Here is a 25,365-nt window from a genome sequence, read left to right as displayed (position 1 = left end):
TGTGGAGTAGTTTGGTTGTCTTAGTTTTGATTCAAGTATGCTAATTTAGAGAGTGGAGACTAGGAGTGCTAAATGACCTATAATTATACAGTATAGGACTCTTAAATGGAATGAAAATTCTCTAAACTTTTTTGCAGCAAGAATCTCTCTATATTATATTATACACAAGGTATTTTGATATATAATGGATATGTCAGTGAAAAATATGTAAATTACAGCAAGATTATATTTAGTTTTGTCAAGAATAACAGAATTTGTTGACCATTTAGAAAAATCACATCACCTAACACCAATAACACTGGCAACATGTGATTAATCTAAATTACACTTAGATCAGTTTACATTTGTAGCTGCTACATCCAAGGGGTTTTATCAACAAAAGCAAGCTTTACTTCTTTATGTCTTCTATTACAATTGTTCTTGAGAATTTACATATTGAATTAAATATTATTTTATAAATATTATTTTATAGTGTTACTTATTCCATATTTTCCCTTTCATTAGACTAAAAAAATATATAGGTAGGTTAGAATATCCTTTAATTTATCAATAATAAGAGGAAAATTATAAAACGCTTGTTATTAAAAGAATTTGAGAACCACTAGCCTAAAGATGGATGTTCAGCACTTTTTCTTAAATTCTATACTGCTTTTTGGACATAATGAGACCTGAAAGGATGGAGTGTTACTAAGGCCTAGGAATAAGAAAAAGGAAAAGGAGAAAGAGGAATGATTTATAAGTGTAATGTAAACATTTGGAATTTATGGTAGTCTACATAACTGCTTTCAAACCTAGCCCCTGGCTTCCAGTCAAAAGTAAGGCCATCTTGTCCCCAAAATTTGGATGATATAATCCTAAGAGAAAGCTATCTAGAGAAACTCAGGAGTTACTTTTCTCACATGTAAACCTTAAAATTTTAGTTAACTGCCATGAATACCTATTACTTCCATGGATGCAAACCTCTTGGCAGGAATATATTCTTCCCTCAAAAACTGTCACCTACCTAGGTGCACTGATCCTTACCCTGCCATGTGATTGCCCTACAGAGGACAAGATCAACAATTCATAGCATAAAATCAGTTCAAATACAGAGACTAATAATGCTACACATACATACACCAAAAAGTATGAAAGGATTTATTATTCACATCATGAAGCTTTCTGACAAGAACAGGGTAGGCTGGTCTGAAAATGGCTTGAGCATGGAATAGGCGGGGATGAGTGGCATTAATCTTGTCATGCAGGGGAGTGGGACTGGGGTGAGAGCTCCTATGTAGGTTGAGTTTGCATGTTATGAACTCTCTTACCTGAGTCAAGGGAGGGATGGGTGCCATCTTTCCCTGAGGTGAGGAAAAAGGGAAAAAGCGACTGGTGTGGCTTGAAAGTCATCATCAGTCAAATATAAAAAATGGAGTCAGATTTGACTACGTGACTGTACAGTGAAAGTCAACCATGTGAAAATACAAAACAAAAACCATAACATCCATATAATGAAAATGTCTAAATAATGACCTTGGACCTTCTAGAAAGTTATCAAAATAGGATTTATAAATAGAGGCATGGGATTAAAACCCATTTTCAGAATTTGGTCATGTTAAGAAGGACTGGGGCTCAAGGATTAAGTAGAAAGTCAGTTATAAAACTGGAGCACTAAAACTGGTACAGCTAGATACAAGGCTGAATGATTGAATATCTCCTTTCATAGGCCATTGGCCTGGGAATATACTTAACCAAGTAGTAGTTCAAAGGCCTGAACTAGCAAAGGAGAATATAAGTAAGGTTCTATAATCTAGTGATATATGCTTCAATGACCACTGCTTCTTAATCAGATTGTGAATCTTTAAAGTTATTTTGCTTTTAAATGTAATATCAATCAAGACAAGGTAATTCTGGATGCTATAACAAATAACAACACAATATATATTTCTTTTCTAGTCACATCCTGTTCCACCTGTTCCACGTATGTTATTCTCTATGTGGAGAGTTTGGAAACCACGTAACATCTGTGATATCTATTGGGACCTCACTGGTGCCTACTGCTTCTTTTGTTCTTGTTATTCAGTTGCTCAGTCGTGTCTGACTCTTTGTGACCCCATCGTCGTGTCTGACTCTTTGTGACCCCATTGACTGCAGCGCTCCAAGTTTCCCTGTCCTTCACCTTCTCCTGGAGCTTGCTCAAACTCATGTCCATCAATTCAGTGATGTCATCCAACCATCTCATCCTCTGTCATCCCCTTCTCCTCCTTCCCTCAATCTTTTCCACCATTAGGGTCTTTTTCCAATGAGTTGACTCCTTTACCTTTAGCTAATTGACAGGTGAAGAGAGAAGGGGTGGATTTCACATATATTATTTCAGTCCAGAAACAAGTCACATTGGGGTCCTAGTACAATCATAAGAAAGGTTAAATAAAGTATTCCAATATTCTTAGGGAGAATAAATGGGATTAATGAGCATCTAGCCAATTCCTGTCACACATGAATAGGCAAAATATATCAAACATAACTGTGTTAATGGTGACATAAAATTTCACTGTAGATGATCATTTTGACATTGAGTATAAGTAGACACTTAAAATATTCTTCTTCATTTATTAATTGATTATGATTAAAATGGTTCAAAGTCAGTTTATTGATTATATTAAAACAAATTTGTTTTCTAATGAATAAAATTTTAAGTTAAAAATATTTTGTTAAATTTTTTAATTTTACATAACATTCTATCAGGGGAGCAGAAGATATACTTAGTAGAGTCTTCATATTTTAATCTTAATGGTAATTTCTGTAAATTAAGTGTTATTGATGTGCTAATCAATTCAATTATGGTAAAATCTTAAGTAAACTGTATTTTAGAACAGAATTGAATTAAAAGCTGTCATCATCTAGGACACAAACATGTTTCTTATTTTAAGACACCCTTCACTTTTGAGAATCCTAACAATTGGCCCAGATGGTAAAAGTATATGCCTGCAGTGCAGGAGACCCAGGTTTGATCTCTGGGTCATGAAGATCCCCTGGAAAGGGAGTGACTACTCACACCAGTATTCTTGCCTGGAGAATTCGATGAACAGAGGAGCCTGGCAGGCTACAGTCCATGGGGTCGCATAGAGTCAGACATGACTGAGCAACTAACACATAACAACAAAACAGTAATTGGTTAAGTCTTCATGCATTACTAAAAGTGATGAAGTTATGATTGGATAAGTTCCAAGGGATTATTAGAATGGAAAGATTATCCCTCTAATTCTAAAACTTTAAGGCTCAATAATACTTAAATCAAGTATTTTCATTCTCCCAAGTATGCTTACTTGCAAATGGTATTTTTATTCTCTATTTTTCTGGGAAGTTCATAGCTTTCATAGCTATGGCTTGTCTTAAACACATTTTTCTATCATTAATATGGAGAGATGAAAATAGCTTGTTAATGATCTATTATTATGTAAAAATCACCTCAAAATTTAGCAAATTGAAACAATAATCATTCATTTTCTCACAAAGACTGTGGGTCTGGAATCTAGTGGTAGTTTAGGTGGGTGGTTCTGGCTTAAGCTCTCTCATGAGATGAGATGTCAGTCAAGCTGTGGATTGCAGCTGCATTCACTTTTGAAGGATTGACCGACGAAGTTCCACTTCAAAAACACGCTCATGTAGTTGTTAGTAGAACTCAGTTTCTTTTCGGTTGTTGGCCAGGCCAGAGATTTCAGTTTGTTATATGTGGACTCCTCCATAACCTGAACAAAATCTATGTTTTCAACTTTTTCAACAACTGTCTTCCTCCGAGGAAGTGACTGACATTGTATGAGCAGTTTAAAGAACACATAAATAGTCAAAGTGTGTATGACAAGATAACAGAAACTGATAAGAAGCAATTCTTAGAGTGCAGGAAACAAGTGAAAAGGACAAATAAAACCATTAAAGAATGGAAAGCATCGTTATTGCTAATATAGAAGCAACTGAAAAGACAGGAGCATAGCAAACAAATTTGGAAAGTCAAAGAAATAGGAAAACGATAAAAATTTAAACTTGTTACAGGGGGTTTCTGCGGTGGTCCAGTGGTTAAGAATTTGCCTTCCAGTGCAAGGGGCATGAGATTGATTCCTGGTCAGGGAGCTGAGATCCCAGATACCTCGTGGCTAAAATACCAGAACATAAAAAACACAATGGCAGCAATATTGCAACAAATTCAATAAAGACTTTAAAAATGGCCTGCATCAAAAATTTTAAAAATACTTTATAAAAAAACTTATTATAGAGATGATGAAGCAGGCATTAAAAAAAAAAAAAAAAGCCAATGTATGCCTAAATGGTATGAAGAGGATGAAACAAATGAAGAAGAAATCTTCCAGAAAAATGAAGTCTTGGGAGGGAAGAAAAGATGGTGGAGTAAGAATACATGGAGCTCAACTTCTCCAACAAATACACATAAAGGCATAGATCTACGTGTGAAACAATCTTCACTGAAAATGAACTGGAAACTGGCAAGACGTCTGTACAAGTAAGAATTTAAGAATATACACATGCAATTGAGTAGGAAGGGAAGAAAAGCAATTGAGTCAAAACCTTGTGCCCTCGGGAAAGGGACTCAGAGGACAAGGAAGATTATAAGAGTAAATACCCGCCCTGGGGAGTGAGTGACTGAAGCCAGAGACAGGGTGTCCCATTGCTGGAGTCCCACACAGAGTAGACAAGCCTCCTTGGCTGGATGGAATATGTTTGGACCAGATAAAATGCCTGGAAAAGCTTGCAGTACACTTCTGAGGGGTCTATGCATGCTAAATAGCCCCAAGGCAGGGGGCAGAGAGAGGTCTGCTGCTGTGACTGCGGGTTTCCCACAGCCAGCCTCTGTTTGGTGCATGCCACAGTCAAGTCCAGTGAATGCTCTGACCCCACTCTCTCCACGGGCACAGCGCAGCTCTGGATCTGGAGCAGACCAGCCTGGAGGAAGGACACCGCGAGGGGATGCAGAAGCTGCCTAGTCCTGGGGCATAGCCCGGGGAGGGTGGTCCCAGCCGTAGAAGGCATTCCTCAAGCCACGTCCCCAAAGCTTCCTAGGCCCTGACAGTGGCTGCTCCACCAAAGCCAATCCCTCATCATGTGCTTAGAGTCCGTGTGGGTCCTGCCACCCCCGAGAAATGACTCCACCACGGTGAGACGGTAATGGAGGCAGCACAGGAGGGGACGGTGATCAGCTGGGAGGAACAAACGGAGAGCACGCCCAAGGCTGCGCCTGATCAGAGCCACAGCCGCCTACACACGCAGCACTTGACACTCTGCTTGCACTTGAGTCTCACTTGCTTCAGCTCTCCCTGCTTCTGGGGCAAAGAACCTGGCTTGGAGAGGGAAAAAATAGACACTTAAAGGGAATAGAGCCACTTTGAACCCAATCCTCGGGGCTTCTGTTCCAGCAGCTTGGGGTCATATCCCACCCTTGACACTGAGGTATGAGGAAATCCTACCTCATACTCAGTACCGGCTTTAGCTCCTTCATCTCCAGTCCCATTCCTACCAAGGTGATATCTACCAGCACACCCTGAGGAAAGACGTGACTGACATCTACTTCATATCAGCACTCCTACCAAAGGCATTAGATACACCCAGTTTGCATAGGGAGGTTCTCACATTAAAAAAAAAAAAAAAATTACTTTAAGACTGTAATAGGCAATTGTTTCAGTTAAATTCATAGAGCCAGAGAATATTAAGTAAAATAAAAACTCAGAGGAACTATTCTTAACAGAAAGAACAAGAGAATACTCCTAAAAAACAAATAAACACAAATAAGTTGTCAGATAAAGAATTCAAAATATTGGTACTAAAATTGTTAACTGAATTAGAAAAAAAAATTTGATCTTAACTATTGAACATTTTAATAAAGAGCTAGAAAATATAAAAAGACCCAATAAAAATAAATAACTCAATAGACAAAACACAAAACATACTAGAAGGAATGAGTAGCAGACTAAGTGACAGAGAAGAATAAGTTATCTGGAAGATAAAATAATAAAATCATCCAAATAGAACATGAAAAATAAAAATAAATTTTATAAACTAAAAGCAACTGAAGTGATTTCTGATCCAAGTAAACAGCCTAAGAAATGAAAGAGGGATAATAATAACAACTGATATCACAGAACTACAAAAGAAAAAAAAAATCACAAGAATATCATGAATAGTTATATGTCAACAAACTAGACAACCTAGAGGAAATGAACAAATTTTTAGAGAGATGCAAACAACCAAGGTAGAATCAAGAAAAAACAGACTTCTTGAATAAACTGATCACTAGTACTGAAAATAAATTTGTGAATGTAATTTAAAAAAAAAGACAGCAAACAAAGCCACAGAATTGGATGCTTTTTACGTGGGAACTCTACTAAATATACACAGAATTAAACCTATCCTTCTCAATCTGTTTCCAAGATGGAAGAAGATGGAACACTCCAAAATTCATCCTATGAGGCTGCAACTACACTGATACCAAAACCAGACAATAATTACAAAAAATATATATATATATATATAAGCCAATATCTTTGATGAATATGCATATAAAAATGCCCAACAAAATGTCAGCAAACTGAATCCAAAAATATACAAGAAGGATCATAAGCTGTGGATCAAGTCATATTTATTCCAAGGACACAAGGATGATTCAACATTTGCAAATCAAACATGATACACCACATTAACAAAAGGAAGGATTAACATTTAAAATTAGCTCAATAGGTGCAGAAAAAAACATTTGAAAACCTACAACCTCCATTCACAATTAAAACTGACATAAAACTGGGTATACCAGGAACACATATCAACATAATAAAGGTCACTTATGACAAACCGACAGCTAACATGATATTTAATGGTGAAACATTGAAAGTTTTTGTCTAAATTCAGAAAAAATCAAGGATGCTCACTGTTGCCACTTCTTTGTAACATAGTATTGGAAGCCCTAACCACAGCAATGAGACAAGAAAATGAAATAAAATGCATCCAAATTGGGAAAAAAAAAAAGAGGTAAAACAGTCATTATTTGCAGATGATATAGTATTTCATACAGAAATCCCTACAGTCTCCAAGAAAATCTACTACAACTAATAAATGAATTTAGTAAAGTTTCAGGATACAAGATTAAAATACAGAAATCTGTTGCTTTTTTGTATGTTAATAATGAACTACCAGAAATAAAAGGTAAAAATTAATCCTGTTTAAAATCACATCAATGAATGAATACATAAAACACCTGGGAATAAATGCAACCAAGGAGGTGAAAAATCTATTTTCTGACAATTATAAAGCATCAATGAAAGAAACTGAATATAATACAAATGAATGGAAAGATATCTCTACCTCTTTCATTGGAATAATTAATATTGTTAAAATAGCCATGCAATTGAAAACATCTCCATATACAATGATAGCCCATTAAGATAGCAATGACATTTTTCATAGAGCTAGAAAAAAATCTTAAAATCTACATGGAACAACAAAAGATTCTTATTTGACAAAACAATCTTGAGAGAAAAGCAAAAAGCTGGAAATTTCATGACCCCATACTTCAGACTATATTACAATGCAAGAGTAGTCAAAAAACTGGCACATAAAACAGACACATAAAACAGACACATAGATCAATGGAACAAAATGGAAAGCTCAGAAATAAACCCATGCACCTATAATCTATTAATCTATGATGAAAAAGGAAAGAATATGCAATGCAGGAAAGATATTCTCTTAAATAAACGGGGTTTGGAAAGTGACAGCTACATGTGAAACAATGAGACTAGAGCATTTCCTCACACCATATACAAAAATAAACTCAAAATAGATTGATGACCTAAATGCAGGACCTGAAACCTTCAAGCTCCCATAAGATAACATAGGCAGGACACTTGTTGACGTAAATCTTAGCAATATTTTTTGGATCTGTCTCCTGAGGCAAAACAAATAAAAGCAAAAAGAAACAAGTAAGACCTAACTTAAGAAACAAATGGGGCCTAATTTAACCTAAAAGATTTTGCACAGTACAAGAAACCTTTTGACCAAACAAAAAGACAGCCTACTAATAGGAGAAAATATATGCAAATAGCATAACCAGGAAGGGATTCATATCCAAAATATGTAAGCAGTTCATACAAATCAGTATAAAAAAACAATGTAATTAAAAAGTGGGCAGAAGACCTGCATAGCCTCTCCTACATGCCTTGAGGGTGTACTATCCTTTGTTTACCAAATAAAACTCTGAGTTGTAACCAAGGTGTAACACTGGTCTGCCTTTTCAACTCTTTGCTGTGGTTAGACTGAACTGAGGATACTACACCCTCTCCCGACATATCTGGTGCCAAGACCCAGATGTGACCTGGCCGTGGCAACCTCAGCAGGGCCCCAGTGAGGCGAAAGCCCATCACAGCTGAAGCCCAACATGGTGAAAGTTCACTCGGTCAAAGCTGAGCGCAACAGAGACCCAGCACAGTGATGGGAAGTTGAATGTGGTGGGAACTGGCACAGCAACAACGAAGGTGGCAGAAAGCTCATGTAGCACAGTCTCAGGTCCCAGAAGGCCTCTGGTTAAGGTAGGAGGTCCTTGCCTCTGGCTGGAAGGCACATATGGCTAACAAAATCTTAATTTCTTTACAATCTCTCATTTGTGTCTGCTCATACCCCCTATGAACAGGCAAGTGGCTGTGGATGTAGTTGAGGGATTCTGTCAGGGGCTACCCCCTGGCATGTCCTGAAGGCTCCACCATCCATTGTACCCAGTAGCTGTTGCCCAGTGGGTGAGGATTTTTTTTTATCCTTAGTCCCCCTTGTGCCAAGGATCAGAGAAATGAAAGCTGTGTGGGCACAGGTCAAGCGTATAGCCACTTTCCTAGAAGGTTATTCCTCAGGAATAATAAGGGGATAATAGTAGTAAGGGATAGTAATGATAGTAATTCCTCAGCACATTCTTCTGACTGCCTTCCCCTCTTGTCCTCCAGCTCCTCCCTTCACCTATGCCACTCTCTGCAAAGTATTGGGAGGGTTATTAGCTTTCTATTTCCAGAAGTTGTGCTCTTTGCATGAGCCCTGTTTGGGCCCACAATGTTGCCTCTGCAACCTTCTGGTGGGACAATCAGAAAATGACTGGAGGGAAAAAGTGTTTAGTACCCAATCCCTCAAGAGATTCAGGCCTTCATCTCCCATGTTTCCTAAGACATGTGCAACAACAGGACTTAGTGCACCTGCTAGGGTGGGCAGCAGACACACAATGCCTGCTAAAAGTCCACCTGTTGGTGATATCCCTTCAAAGACAATTGGACTTCCAGGGACAATGTTTGCCACTTTGGGAGTTAGGCTGTGGGCCATTTGGGCCCAAACTCTTACCACTCTTCTCCTAAAGCTGTGAACATACCCCCTCGATCAAATCTCCATTCCACTTTATTGAGCATCTACCCACTTCTTTATCATTAATTCTGTTATTATCTAGAGTGAGTCAACCTGCCTCAACCTGCCCAGGGACCCAATTCCCAGGAGGCTGTCCAGTCTGATTTGCCTAAAGATTCAGTCTCCGGGAGGTTGACCTGCCTCCACCTGCCTGGGGAACTGTGCCCTGACCCAGGGATGCCAAGCTCTCAGGTTGCAACAGTACTGGCTAGGATAAGCTTCAGAAGACTCACCCTAAGGAAATCCACCCATGGAAACAGAAGGAAACCTGTTAGTTATGGTGCTGTGGTGCTGTGGTGCTGTGCTTGGGTCTCAGCAATAACTCAGGAGCCCAATGAGAATCCTACTGCCTATCTGGAAAGACTAAAAGAGGTTCTACAAAAGTTTACCAATCTAGACTTAGACTCTTAAAATGGACAGGTGATGTTAAAGGACAAATTCCTGTCCCAATTTGCATCATACATAAGGATAAAGTTACAACAGTACAAAGTTACATCAGGACTCTGCTTCCTCTTTAGGTGAAATGGTCCAGACAGTCACCAATTCCTTTGATACCAGAGAACAGGAGAGGGAGGCCAAGGCCCAGGAGAGGGAGAGAAGGAAAGAGTCAAGGCATGCCCAGATGCTGGCCACCCTCCAGGGGAGCCCTGTGACAAACCTCAAGTCCTTGAAGGACAAGGCATGAGACAAATGCCTAATCTGTAGACAAGTGGGACATTGGGCCAGAAAGTGTCCAAACCATGGCAGGCCTCCTAAAATAGCTTGCTACAAATGCCATCAACTGGGATATTGGGTGGCACTCTGCCCTTGGGGCCCAAGAGCCTCAAGGTCAAGTGCCAAACCTTCCCTCTCGATGGTTTAACAGGACTGAAGTGGCCCACTCCAGCCAGTCCACCTGTAGCAGGTAACCATCATGGGGCTGGAGCAAAAGGTGCAACTGGATGCTGCAGGTAGGTCCGAAAATTTCTTGACTGACACCGGGGCTACCTACTCTCTCCTGACCTCCTACTCTGGAGCCATCTCCCCCCAGCCTGTACCATTTTGGGTGCTACAGGAAAACAATTACAAAAAGATTCACCCAATCACTTCTCTGTTGCTGGGACAGACAGATATTTTCCCATCAGTTTCTGATGGTCCCTGAGAGTCCAGATCCCTTATTGAGAAGAGATATACTCATCAATCCCATTGATGTGGGGACCTCAAAAGGAGGCAGAGGCAACACTAAAACAAGCCTTAACCCAAGCACCCACCTTGAGGTTGCAGACCCAGAAAGAGCATTCCTAGTATATGTCCATGGAAAGGAAGGAATAGCCTTGGGAGTGTTAATGCAAAGGTTGGGAACTGAGCCCCAGTCAGTAACTCATTTATCCAGGAGGCTAAACCCAACTGCCTGAGGCTGGCCTCCCTGCCTTTGAAAGCTTTCAGCCCTAATAGAAGATGCTTTAAAGCTTTTTAATTAATTTTTTTTTTTTACCAGCCACCATGTGAAAAATCTCCTAAATGGGAGTGGCCATTTATGGATGTCCGATCAAAGAATCCTCATGCATTACCAGGTAATGCTGATGAAAAATCCAGGACTATATCCTTTTTTTAGGTTCTTAACCCAGCTATCCTCATGCCTACCCCTGAGAACTCTCTCCCCTTTCACTCTTGCCTAGAAACTTTGGACCATTGGAAAAAACCCTGAGAGGGATTGTCAGAAGACTCTCTGATAAATCCTGAGGAAATCTGGTACACCAATGGAAGCAACTTTATCTTAGATAGAAAAGGGAGGCAGGATTTGCAATAGTCTCCAGTTTTGAGACCATAAAGCCTAAACCTCTAGCTCCAGGTACTTCAGTCCAATTGGCTGAGCCCATAGCTCTGATTTGAGCTTTAGAGCTGGGAAAAGGAAAAAGAGTAGCCATTTACACTGATTCCAAGTATGCCTTTTGGGTGCTACACACATCTGCTGCTATTTGGAAAGAAAGAGGCCACTTGACCACCCAAGGGTCCCCAATAAAGTATGGTGATCAAATCTTTAGGCTCTTGGAGGCAGTCCATCTGCCTGCTGAGGTTGCAGTCTCGCACTGTAGAAGAGACTGGAAAACGGAATACAGAAGTGGCTCAAGGGAACCAGGCAGTGGTAGCTAAGACAGCAGCATAACAAAACAGTTACCTAATAGGGGTTTCCAACTTAGTGCTGCAGACTAATTTGCCAGGAACTCCTTCATATACTGAAGGTGGGAGTCTTAAAGCTAAGAGTGAGGGCTTTCAACAAGATCATGTGAGGTGTTTCCAAAAAGAGGGGCTCCTCTTTCTGCTGAGGAACCTCCAATGAGAGTTGGTTAACTCCTCACATGCCACCACTCATCTAGGGGACAAGGCCCTCCAAGCATCACTAGAGAGGTCGCTCAGAGGAGCAGGCCTCTAAACGACTATAAGTCAAGTGGTCCCCCTGTGTCTCACTTGCCAATTAAACAACCCCCAAAGAACTCAAAGACCCCAGCTGGCCCAGCCAATCCAATGGCATGGGACCTACCCAGGAAAGGACTGGCAGATGGACTTTACCCAGATGCCAGTTTCTCAAGGATATCAATACCTAATAGTCATGATAGATACCTTCATAGAATGGATTGAAGGCTCACTCACCCTTAGACAGACAGCTCTATAAGGACTCGGAGGCTTGAGACTAGCAAGAGAGGGAGACCCCATGCTCCTCAATGTCTCTTCTCAGCAGGAAGTAGCCAGAGAGACCTCGATGCCCCTATTTCCAATGAATTGGGCCTCCCAACTCTTAAGGGGGGAATGTTAGGTAATTATAATAATAATTAAAAAAAAAAAAGAGTCAAAAATGGTGGCAGGTAAAAGACAAAGAAAGGGGAAAAGCCCATGAAAAGGGAACACAGAAAAAAATCCTCTGACCTGGAGTGGGAACCTCAGGTGAAGCAAACACACCCGCTTCCTGACTGATGATGTGTGCTAGCCCTAATCTGCATAGGGCAGGCTTGGAGGGAGGAGACAAAAAGTATAAAAAGAGGGAGTCAAGACAGGTTGAAACCTCTCCTTAAGGGTCAACCCACCAAAATGCCTTGTGGGTGTACTATCCTTCGTTTACCAACTGAAACTCTGAGCTATAAAAATGAGACCTGAATAGACATGTTTTTCCAAAGAAGACATTCAGATGGCTAACAGGCACATGGAAAAAAATGCTCTAAATTGTTAATTGTACTAGAGAAGTTCAAATCAAAGCCAAGGAACTACCATCTCACACCTGTCAGGATGACTATCATAAAAAAATCTACAAGCAGCAAATGTTGGAGAGGATGTGGAGAAAAGCCCACCAGACTCCGGGGTCCACTCCTGCATTGCAGGAGGATTCTTTACTGCCAAGTCACCAGGGGAGCCCTCAAAATAGTCTGTCTGAGTTTACCTGTAATTATACCTTGTTGGGATGGGACTTTAATCCCTTTAGAGATAGAACCAGCTTTGTTTACCTTTTTCTAGGGATTGGGGAACTCACCATAGATACAGGCTTTTCCACCCCTCATGACGAACTTTATTTCTAAGAGAAAAACAACAGAAAGAGGAACAGCAGAGAAAGAGAGGGAGCGGAGGGCTCACTAGTCACTAAAATGCTTTCAGAAGTTACACTGAGGAGATATATCTAACGGAGTATGGGCTGTCATAATAGAATATGTGTTTTTCAGACTTGTCCTTTAATTTTTCAGTCTGTAATTTAGAAAATCTTAACTTTCTGCTTTTTCCCAGTCTGGGAAGCCTTTATTTCTCTTGTCTTGTTTTGACAATTTTCAGAGTCTAAGATACGGAACCATAGAAGATTAATTAAATCAACTATTTACTATGTGCTAGTTTTGAAGAAGTTGTCTCTCAGAAGCTTAGTGTTTTCATCTTTGAATTACAAATAATTATGAAATTCAGCTCAGATAACTAAATAGTAATATACAAGAGTGCTTTAAGAATGTTATTTAAATATAATAATAATAATAATTATAAATAATAGTGATAGTGGTAGTAACAATATCGACAGTGATAATCAAGTTCTGTATTCCAACAACCCTGAATTTGTGTCACAAATTTATCACTTATTTGCTATACAAATTTGCTTAATTGATTTCAGCCTCAGTTTTGTCTTCTATAAAATGGGGAAATGAAATAGATAACTAGTAAAAACCTGCTGCATAGCACACAAACTCTACTCAATACTCTGTAGTGGCCTATATGGGAAAGAACCTAAAAAAGTGTGAATATATATAAAACTGATTAACTTTGCTCTAAACCTGAATTTAGGACATTGTTAATCATCTATACTTCAATAAAAGTTAATTAAAAATAAAGGATACTACTCTTACAAAGAAAAATTAGAAATTACCAATCTATGAAAAAGTAAAATGTGGAAATTAGTTCTAGTCACATTGTTATGAGTGTTACATGATATATTGCATATAAATTATTCAGTATAATGTCTGGTGTATAGTAATTATAACACAAGTTTTAGCTATTACTCTTATTAATTATAATTTGTTGAGTACTTGTGACATACTAAGTATTTACAAATATTGATCTATCTCCATAATAATATTGTAAGGAGACATTATCATCTACAATTAATAAATGAAGCAGCAAAGGATAAAAGTAGTTGGCTCAAATCTAGAAAAAGATGGTTTTAAAATTTGAACCCAAGTGTCTGACTCTAAAGCTCAAGAATTTTAAAAAATATATAAAAGTATAAGATATATTTATTAAAATTTAATCTTATATATCATAGATATTTCAGTTCACTTCAGTTCAGCCACTCAGTCGTGTCTGACTCTTTGCAACCCATGAACCGCAGCACACCAGGCCTCCCTATCCATCACCAACTCCCGGAGTCCACCCAAACCTATGTCCATTGAGTCGGTGATGCCATCCAGCCATCTCATCCTCTGTTGTCCCCTTCTCCTCCTGCCCTCAATCTTTCCCAGCATCAGGGTCTTTTCCAATGAGTCAGTTCTTCACATCAGGTGGCCAAAGTATTGGAGTTTCAGCTTCCACATCAGTCCTTCCAATAAACACCCAAGAATGATCTCCTTTCGGATGGACTGGTTGGATCTCCTTGGAGTCCAAGAGACTCTCAAGCGTCTTCTCCAACACCACAGTTCAAGAGCATCAATTCTTTGGTGCTCAGCTTTCTTTATAGTCCAACTCTCACATCCATACATGACCACTGGAAAAACCATAACCTTGACTAGACAGACCTTTGTTGGCAAAATAATGTCTCTGCTTTATAATATGCTGTCTGGGTTGGTCATAACTTTCCTTTGAAGGAGTAAACGTCTTCTAATTTCATGGCTCTCTCTCTCTCTCTCTTTCTCTCTCTCTCTCTCTCTCTCTCTCTCTCTATATATATATATATATATATATATATATGCAGATATTTATAATGTCAATTTAAATGATTATATTTTAAGTGTAAAGTCCAGAAAAAAATGATTCCTTTTCATGATTTGATTATGTAGTTTAATACTAATTGAGATTTTGAGGTTTCATGTGCTTTTTCAAATTTTAAAAAGATCATTATGATACAATAACATGCAGCATGATGTTTTGACAATAATTTCCTCTAGTTATTTATTTATCAAATGTCTTATTTATTTTCCTTTTGTAAAGCAGCAGTAGTATTTGGTATAGAATAACACATATTAGTTACTGTCATGTAATTTTTTTTTAATAGCTTAGGGAAAAGAACCTCAGTTAGGTTTTCCAGGAGGACTCAAAGAAAATACTTGTTGGTATTGGCCATTGTGAGTATTCAATTTGTATTGGAAGGATGATTAGAATATCATGTTTCTCTTTATCCAAAAGAGAATGGCTGTAGAGTACTTTGCAAGAAAGCAAATCAATTAACTCTAAACTCATTATTCTAAATATGGAGGTGTACATCTTTTCAGTAATAATTTACTAAGTCTTTATTTTTCAAGACTATTCATTATTGAATTGTTTCCTGATATTTTCTTGTGATTATCCACAGAGGATGTAAATACCCCACCTGTTTAACACAAACATTGGAAAAACGTTCTTACTAAAATCTTTTCTCTTCATATTTTCTAAGACAGTGGTTTTAAATGAGGATTATTTTGTCCCCATGAGACATCTAATGAGGTCTGCAGACATTTTTGATTATTGCATTTTGGGGAGGTGTGCTGCTGGAATCTGGAGGGTAGAGGCCAGGAATGATGGTAATCATCTTACAGTGCACAGAAAACCCTCACAACAAAGAATATCCCCAAACGACATTTGTGCCAGTGTTGAAAATATTAATCTAAGGTTATCATGTAATCAAATTTATGATTAGTGAAAAAAGAAAAAGTTTTGCTTTTTCCTGATTTCACATTTCAGAATGCTATTGAGACTAGGTATGTATATAACTCTGTACATTCTACTCAACTAGGGCTATATATGATTTATAATCCCTCCAGCATATTACTCATTTCTCCAACAGAATTCCTTGAGTTCAAGTTGACATTTGAGGCCCATTTTATTTCTACTTTTCTTGAAATGTTCATTAGTTTGAAATTGCCTTTATCATAGATTTTCTCTGTGCTAATTAATGAGATAGACTCCAGTGTCTGGGGCATAGTATGCACTTAAACAGCTCTTCTTCCCTACCTTCCTTTTTTGCCTCTTCTCTTCTCAGTTCCTTATTTACTTTAATTTACTAACAGGTGAACATTTAGTTGTATACAGTTTTGCTATCTTTATTCAATTATTTGATTTTTTTGAAGACATGTCTCATTTATTCCATGAGAATGTGAATATTTGCATTGCATCATTTCCCCCTACACTCAAGCATCATTAAGCACTAAGTAGTGCTTGATTGAATAAGTGAAGAAAGGAATATGTGAAAAATGCATGAGAACCAACATTTTCATATCTACAATACTCAAGTAGTAACAAAGTATTAGTTCATGACTTTATCACATATTATTTTCAACATTCCAACACTTCTACAATTTCAGTTTTTTTTTAAAACTAATATTTTTATTTACTATCTCCTTAGTTCTGCTTTTGGTGAATTTAAAGATTATATTTTTAAATGTACAACACCTATGCTTGAGATGTGTGTTTTTTTATTTCATGTATCATATTTTCTAAGAGCCATCTTGGTCAAGTAGAGAAAAGCATCTATTTAGGTCTCTGCAATTTAATAAAACAATATAATTTGCCAGCTATACCTTCTTTTGGTAATAAGCCTGTTCAGTATGAGGAAAGAGCAAGGATTTTGAGTAGGGACACAGTGGAGAAAAAAATGTCTTGCTATTTTAAGAAATTTTAAAGTGTGTCTTTTTGGTCCTTACAGAAAGTGTGGATTATGGGCCAGTGTTTGTGCAAGAACCAGATGATATAATTTTCCCGACTGATTCTGATGAAAAGAAAGTAGCACTGAATTGTGAAGCTCGTGGCAACCCAGTTCCCAATTACAGGTAGAAATTCACTATTAATCATATTTCTTGTCTTAAAAAATTCCTTTCAGTGGGATTCTGATACACCCAGGGAGTATTATGTCTCAAGTAATTTTTACATGTTTGTCTTCTGATTTTTCCCTAAGATGGCTTCGAAATGGAACAGAAATAGATTTGGAAAGTGATTATCGCTACAGTTTGATAGACGGGGCCTTTATTATAAGCAATCCAAGTGAAGCAAAGGATTTTGGTCATTATCAGTGTTTGGCAGCCAACACATTTGGAAGTATTCTTAGTAGAGAAGTCATACTTCAGTTTGCCTGTGAGTAAAATATTGCTCTTTCCACATATACATGTATACTGTGTGTGTATATACATATATAGCTTTGAAGTTTATTTAGGCAAGAGCTTATGGCTTCAAATTTTTAAATAATAATATAAACTAGTCATGCTTAGAACTATGCAAACAACATGCTTCTTCCTGACATGTTTTTAAATTCCCTGAAATATATGCCCTCTTCACATAGGTAGTAGTCTGGGAGGCTAAAAATTCAGTTCATAAAAGCAGATTAAGTTTTAGAATTCAAATATCTTTTGAAATCTAGTAAGAAATAGGTTTTTAATTAGTTCTATCTGCTTTCAAAATATTCACTTACTTGATATTATTCTGCTGCTGCCTATTATAGCCACTATTGGCTATAGATTCTTCTGGACATAAGACAGCATATTCTAAAAATTCTCCTTCTAGTCAAAAAACCAAAGAAAGACCTCTGAAGTGCTATTTCAGACTCTGACTATAACTTTCCTCCCAAGTGTCCCAGTTTCTTTTTTAATTGGACAAAAAGATACCTCATGTATTCATTCATATATCTAGATGATATACATTTTCTAAAATAGATCATATATCTAATTAACTAATGGTATAGATTTCTTGAAACTCTTGAAATTATTTTGCTTATTATGAGTCATACACAAACTTGAAGATAGATTACTGGTGAAAAAAACTTTTGTATCATTTTTTAGTGAGTAATCATAATTGAATTTAAATTCTTGAGGATTATAATCACTAAGAAATAGATAGGAAGACCAGGGATCTTTGTGTCAATAATTCAAATGTAACTATAATGGCTATGTAATTTATCACAAAATGATTTTTAAGTTAGAACTGCACCCTGAAGAGTGAAATAATTGATTTTTCTCTTGGTAATCGTCTTCACATATTATGTCTAATTAACCCAAAACTCAGACAACCTGTTAAAGGAATGCGAAGGAGAAAAGGGAAGAAAAAAAAAAATGATAATGGATCCGTTTGGAGAAAATCTAGCTAGGCACTAGAAAAATCAAAACATTATCTTTCAGAGTAGAATTGGCTAAGGAGTTCAGACTGCTACTTTACATACACCAAATATACCAAGATAGTAGACTAACTATACTCCTTTTGTTTTTGAAAATATTGCACAGTGTATCACGGAAATCTAATATTTCTCAATATGTAGATTTAAAATTATCCTTCTCGTTGTTCAGTTGCTCAGTCATATCCTACTCTTTGTGACTCCATGGACTACACCACGCCAGGCATCCCTGTCCATCACCAACACCCGGAGCTTACTCAAGCTCATGTCTGTTGAGTTAGTGATGCATCCAATCATCTCATCTGCTGTCGTCCGCTTCTCCTCCCACCTTCAATCTTTCCCAGAATCAGGGTCTTTTCAAATGAGTCAGCTCTTTGCATCAGGTGGCCAAAGTATTGGAGTTTCACCTTCAGCATCAGTCCTTCCAATGAATATTCAGGACTGATTTCTTTAGGATGGACTGGTTTGATCTCCTTGCAGTCTAAGGGACTCTCAAGAGTCTTCTCCAACACCACAGTTCAAAAGCATCAATTCTTCTGCACTCAGCTTTCTTTATGGTCCAACTCTCACATCCATATATGACTACTGGAAAAACCATAGCTTTGACTAGATGGACCTTTGTTGGCAAAATAATATCTCTGCTTTTTAATATGCTGCCTAGGCTTTCCAGAGCTTTACGTGCAAGGAGCAAGTGTCTTTTATTTTATGGCTGCAGTCACAACTGTCGTGATTCTGGAGCCCAAGAAATAAAGTCTGTCACTGTTTCCATTGTTTCCCCAACTATTTGCCATGAAGCAAATAGGAAAAGGAGTATATCAAGGCTGTATATTGTCATCCTGCTTATTTAACTTATATGAAGAGTACATCATGAGAAACGCTGAGCTGGAGGAAGCACAAGCTGGAATCAAGATTTCTGGGAGAAATATCAACAACCTCAGATATGCAGATGACATCACCATTATAAATCTGAGCGCTGGAGATCTGATGCTTTTGAACTGTGGTGTTGGAGAAGACTCTTGAGAGTCCCTTGGACTGCAAGGAGATCCAACCAGTCCATCCTAAAGGAGATCAGTCCTGGGTGTACATTTGTAGGACTGATGTTGAAGCTGAAACTCCGATACTTTGGCCACCTGATGTGAAGAGCTGACTCATTTGAAAAGACCCTGATGCTGGGAAAGATTGAGGGCAGAAGGAGAGAGAGGATGACAGAGGATGAGATGGTTAGATGGCATCACCGACTCAATGGACATGGGTTTGGGTGGACTCTGGGAGTTGGTGATGGACAGGGTGGCCTGGCGTGCTGCATTTCATGGTGTCACAAAGAGTCAGACACCACTGAGCGACTGAACTGAACTGAATGGGACCAGATGCCATGATCTTAGTTTTTTTTCAAAGTTGAGTTTTAAGCCAGCTTTTTCACTCTTCCACTTTCATCAAGAGGCTCTTTACTTCTATGCTTTCTGCCATAAGGTGGTGTCATCTGAATATCTGAGGTTATTGATATTTCTCCCTGCAATCTTGATTCCAACTTGTGCTTCATCCAGCCTGGCATTTTGTATGGTGTACTCTGCATAGAAGTTAAATAAGCAGGGTGACAAATACTTGATGTATACAAGCAGCCTTGATGTACTCCTTTCCCAATTTGGAACTAGTGCATTGTTACATATCCAGTTCTAACTGTTGCTTCTTGACCTGCATACAGGTTTCTCAAGAGGCTGGTAAGGTGGTCTGATATTCCTATTTCTTTAAGAATTATCCAAAGTTTGTTGTGATATGCACAAAGGTTTTAGTGTAGTCAAGGAAGTAGAAGCAGATTTTTTTCTGGAATTCTCTGGCTTTTTCTATGATTCAACAGATGTTGGTAATTTGATCTCTGGTTCCTCTGCCTTTTCTAAATCCAGATTGAACTTCTGGAAGTTCTAAGTTCATGTACTGTTGAAGCCTAGCTTGGAGCATTACTTTGCTAGTGTGTGAAATGAGTACAAAAAGTATCCTAATAAGCAACCCTCCTTACTGTTCCTGTGTTCAATAGTGCAGTCTTTTCAAGACAAATACAGAAAATCCAGGAAACATACTAATATCAGTGGCTTATAACTTTTTATTTGGTTTATATTATCTGACACAAGTATATCAATTCTCAGTCACCTCTTTTTCTCCTAAATCAGCAGTGATGCAAAATATGCAATGTTTTCTACATTATTCAGAGCAGAAATCTATTTTCTGGAAGACTCTAGATGTCTCTTGGACTGTACCTTCCTAGGATATTTAGAAAGATGAGCCACTGTTATCAAATACTCCACCCCATGTAGAGTGGATAAGTTGGCACCAACATTTACAGTTTAAAGACTAGGCAAAGAAAGCTTTCTCTCAATCAGCTGACCTGCCTACTTACCTACCTTCTACCTGCCCACTTACCTATCTTACCTACTCAGCATCAAGCTGTCCTGAACTTAATTTGCAACAGTAGTTGCTTTATTTTTTATTACTAACTTAAACATATGGGTAAAATATGCAATCATTGGTAGTGTCTTGTTACTCTGCTTCTCACTATCCCTGTCCCAACTAACTTGCTGTTGTGTTTTGGAGGCTATACATATGCATAAGAACCCATAAAATTCCTGGTTGAAGCAGTCAGTCACTTACATATTGCCTCAAAATCGCTCCCCATCTCAATCCTATTATGTCTCTGTTGATAGTATAAAAATCAAGTCTTTTAGGCTTTGTTCTATCTTTTGACTGGGATATCTTTGGGGAAAAATGAAAATACAGGTAATAGAGAAGATAGAACAAAGATTTACTTTGCTGTCTAGTATACATTGGTGTCTAATATACCTGGGTGTATATACAGTGTACTAGTATACTGGCTTAAAACTCAACAGTCAAAAACCTAAGATCATGGTATCCAATCCCATCCTTCATGGCAAATAGATGGGGAAACAATGGAAACAGTGAGAGACTATTTTGGGGGGGCTCCAAAATCATGGCACATGGTGAGTGAGCCATGAAATAAAAGATGCTTGCTCCTTGGAAGAAAAGCTATGACCAACCTAGACAGAGTATTAAAAAGCAGAGACATTACTTTGCTGACAAAGATTCATCTAGTCAAAGCTATGGTTTATCCAGTGGTCATGTATGGATGTGAGAAATGGACTAGAAAAACGCTGAGCCCCAAAGAATTGCTGCTTTCGAACAGAGGTGTTAGAGAAGACTCTTGAGAGTCCCTTGGACTGCAAGGAGATCCAACCAGTCCATCCTAAAGGAGATCAGTCCTGAATATTCATTGGAAGGACTGATGCTGAAGCTGAAACTCCAATACTTTGGCCACCTGAAGCAAAAAGCTGACTCTTTGGAAAACACCCTGATGCTGGGGAAAATTGAAGGCAGGAGGAGAAGGGGACAACAGAGGATGGGATGGTTGGATGGCCTCACCAACTCAATGGACATGAGTTTGAGTAAGCTCCAGGTTTTGGTGATGGACAAGGAAGCCTGGCATGCTGCATTCCATGGGGTCGCAAAGAGTCAGACACGACTGAGCGACTGAACTGAATCAATACCTGGGTGTGAGTATGGGTGTGATAGGATTCTAGGAGTCAGTATAGTTTTATAATTAGGGAGAGGAAATGAGGCAGGATGTCACAAAGAATGAAAACTGGGACTTCTTAAAGAAGAGAGAGGCTACAAATGTAAAGCAAGATTAAGAATTTGGTGTCAAATTCCCTTTGCATCATGATTTTCTGTGACCAGCCTCATATATAGAGATGAGTTCACCTTCCGTTTTTGATAGAATGCTTAATGTCCTTTAGGGCTCAAGAGATTTATTGACTAGAGGAACTCTGATTACTTTGTACACATTTTGGGGCTGATATTAATTCTTCATATCATCATCTACTATTTATGAAAAAAATCAAATATATATTACTATACAACTAATATTTCAAAACTAATATATTATGAAGTTTAGATAATTATTAAAACCATTTAAATCTAACACAAATCTGTTAGATGTTTTAAATGTCATATAATTAGACAAAATCACAAATTATCAAAATGATTACAAACATGCAAACTCGGCTTACAATGATTTAATTGTAATTGGTATAAATTTAAGGTATAAAAGCCTTTATCTTTATACCTTAATTTAATTATGTACTACACAATTATTTTATCAACTGTGGTTTTCTGCATTGTGTAGTACAATTGTGATGTTCTAAAATCAAATAGAAAGGAGGATCATATTACCCAATCCAGGGTAGTTTCTGAGTTATCAACCAACTGAATTTTGGTTGCTCCTTGCAAAGTGAGACTATTGGCTCTTGGCCAATTTTATAATTTAAACATTATTTTTGTTATATAAATAATACTTTAAACACATCTTTTGCATATGTTTTCACCTTTTGAAATATGATATACTTGACTAAAATAACAAACACTAAGAAAAGATGTCATTTTCATCATAGAAGACTGGAAGGCAAAAGTAGGAAGTCAAGATACTTGGAGTGACAGGAAATTTGGCCTTGGAGTACAAAATGAAGCAGGGCAAAGGCTAACTGATTTTTGCCAAGATAATGCACTGGTCATAGCAAACACCCTCTTCCAACAACACAAGAGAAGACTTTACACATGGACATCACCAGATTGTCATTACCAAAATCAGATTGATTATATTCTTTGCAGTCAAAGATGGAGAAGCTCTATACAGTCAGCAAAAACAAGACCAGGAGCTGACTGTGGCTCAGATCATGAACTCCATATTGCAAAATTCAGACTTAAATTGAAAAAAATAGGAAAAAGCACTAGACCATTCAGGCATGACCTAAATCAAATCCCTTATAATTAAACAGTGGAAGTGACAGATATTCAATGGATTAAATCTGATAGACAGAGTGCCTGAAGAACTATGGATGGAGGTTCATGACATTGTACAGGAGGCGGTGATCAAAGCCATCCCCAAGATAAAGAAATGAAAAGGCAAAATGGTTGTCTGAGGAGGCCTTACAAATAGCTGAGAATAGAAGAGATGTGAAAGGCAAAGGAGAAAAGGAAAGATATACTCATTTGAATGCAGAGTACCAAAGAACAGAAAGGAGAGATAAGAAAGCCTTCCTCAGCAATCAGTGCAAAGAAATAGAGGAAAACATTAGAATGGGAAAGACAAGAAATCTATTCAGGAAAATTAGAGATACCAAGGGAACTAGTCATGCAAAGATGGGCTCAATAAAGGACAGAAATGGTATAGACCTAACAGAAGCAGAAAATATTAAGAAGAGGTGGCAGGGATACACAGAACTATACAGAAAAGATCTTCATGATCCATATAACCATGATGGTGTGGTCACTCACCTAGAGCTAGACATCCTGGAATATGAAGTCAAGTGGGCCTTAGGAAGCATTACTATGAACAGCTAGTGGAGGTGATGGAATTCCAGCTTAACTATTTCAAATCCCGAACGATGATGCTGTGAAAGTGCTGCATGCAATATGCTAGCAAATTTGCGAAAATCAGGTGTGGCCACAGGACTGGAAAATGCCAGTTTTCATTCCAATCCCAAAGAAAGGCAATGCCAAAGAATGTTCAAACTACTGCGCAATTGTCCTCATCTCACAAGCTAGCAAAATAATGCTCAAAATCCTCCAAACTTGATTTCAACAGTATGTGAACCGAGAACTTCCAGATGTTCAAGCTAGGTTTAGAAAAGGCAGAGAAACTAGAGATCAGATTGCCAACATCCTTTGGATCATCGAAAACACAAGACAATTCCAGAAAAATAAATAAATAAATAAATAAAAAATCTACTTCTGCTTTCTTGACTATGCCAAAGTTTTTGATTGTGTGGGTCATAATAAATTGTGGGAAATTCTTAAAGACACGGGAATATCAGACCACCTTACCTGCCTCTTGAGAAATCTGTGTGCAGGTCAAGAAAGAGCAGTTAGAACCGGACATGGAACAGAAGAGTGGTAAAAATTGGGAAGGGAGTGTCAAGGCTGTGATGTCACCCTGCTTTTTTAACTTCTATGCAGAGTATATCATATGAAATGCTGGGCTAGATGAAGCACAAGCTGGAGTCGAATAACCAGGAAAAATATCAACAGCCTCAGATATGCAGATGCCACCACCTTTATGGCAGAAAGTGAAGGAGAAATAAAGAGCCTCTTGATGAAAGTAAAAGAAGAGAATGAAAAGCTGGCTTAAAATTCAACATTCAAAAAATGATGATCATGGCATCTGGTCACATCACTTCATTCAAATTGATGGGGAAACAATGGAAACAATGACAGACTTTTTTTGGGGAGGTGGCGGGGGGGGGGCCCAAATCACTGCAGATGGTGACTGCAGCCATGAAATGAAAAGACGTTGTTAGCTCCATGAAAGAAAAGCTATGACCAGGGAAGCATGGCTTGCTGCAGTCCATGGGGTCACCAAGAATTGGAAACGACTGAATGACTGAACTGACTGACTAAAATAATGTGATTGTAAGATTTAATTGGACAATGTTAAATAAACATTAAATGTCTCCCCTAATTATATTCATAGAAAAATGCCCAAATCTATATTTTATAAATTGATATGTGTTTAAATATTCTAACCATATGTTAAAAATCCCATTAATCATATCCTATTAGAATCATCTTCCTTTTGCATGAAAATTATATACATTATATACATATATGAAAGTGAAGTGAAAGTGAAGTTGCTCAGTTGTATCTGACTCTTTACAACCCCATGGACTGTAGCCTGCCAGTCTCCTCTTTCGATGGAACTCTCCAGGCAAGAATACTGGAGTGGGTAGCCATTTCCTTCTCCAGGGTATCTTTCCAACACAGGGATCGAACCCAGGTCTCCTGCACTGCAGGCAGACCCTTTACTATCTTAGCCACTAGGGGCTCCCTACACACAAACATCATATTAAGTAAGATTGTGCAGAGTTAGCTTGTTCATATACATATATCAGTTGTCACATTTTGACTAATGGAAGTCCTTTAATATTAGCTTCTTTTCTTCTTATTAACCAGAAATATATTTTAAAATATTTTAGCTTTCCTCCAATAACATCTTGATCTTGTGACTACTCCCCAAATATATATTCAACTATTTTATATTGACTGTAATGCATGTTGTTTATAGAGAAGTTGAACAGTTCTATGAAAATCTAGGT

The 25,365-nt window shown here is 38.0% G+C and overlaps 1 protein-coding gene across 1 annotated transcript in view; it reads left to right on the top strand.

Annotated features, from left to right (window-relative positions):
- The window catches only part of CNTN5 (contactin 5), a 1,555,907-nt gene that overhangs the window by 987,867 nt on the left and 542,675 nt on the right, over positions 1-25,365 (top strand). Inside the window, exons 5-6 of the mRNA XM_043481782.1 lie at positions 16,754-16,877; positions 17,003-17,178. Of these exons, the coding sequence (XP_043337717.1) occupies positions 16,754-16,877; positions 17,003-17,178 (300 nt within the window). The remainder of the gene's footprint in view (positions 1-16,753; positions 16,878-17,002; positions 17,179-25,365) is intronic.

The sequence above is a fragment of the Cervus canadensis genome, chromosome 11 (assembly GCF_019320065.1).
Source record: "Cervus canadensis isolate Bull #8, Minnesota chromosome 11, ASM1932006v1, whole genome shotgun sequence".
NCBI lineage: Eukaryota > Metazoa > Chordata > Mammalia > Artiodactyla > Cervidae > Cervus > Cervus canadensis.
This window is presented reverse-complemented; position numbering and strand designations above follow the sequence as displayed.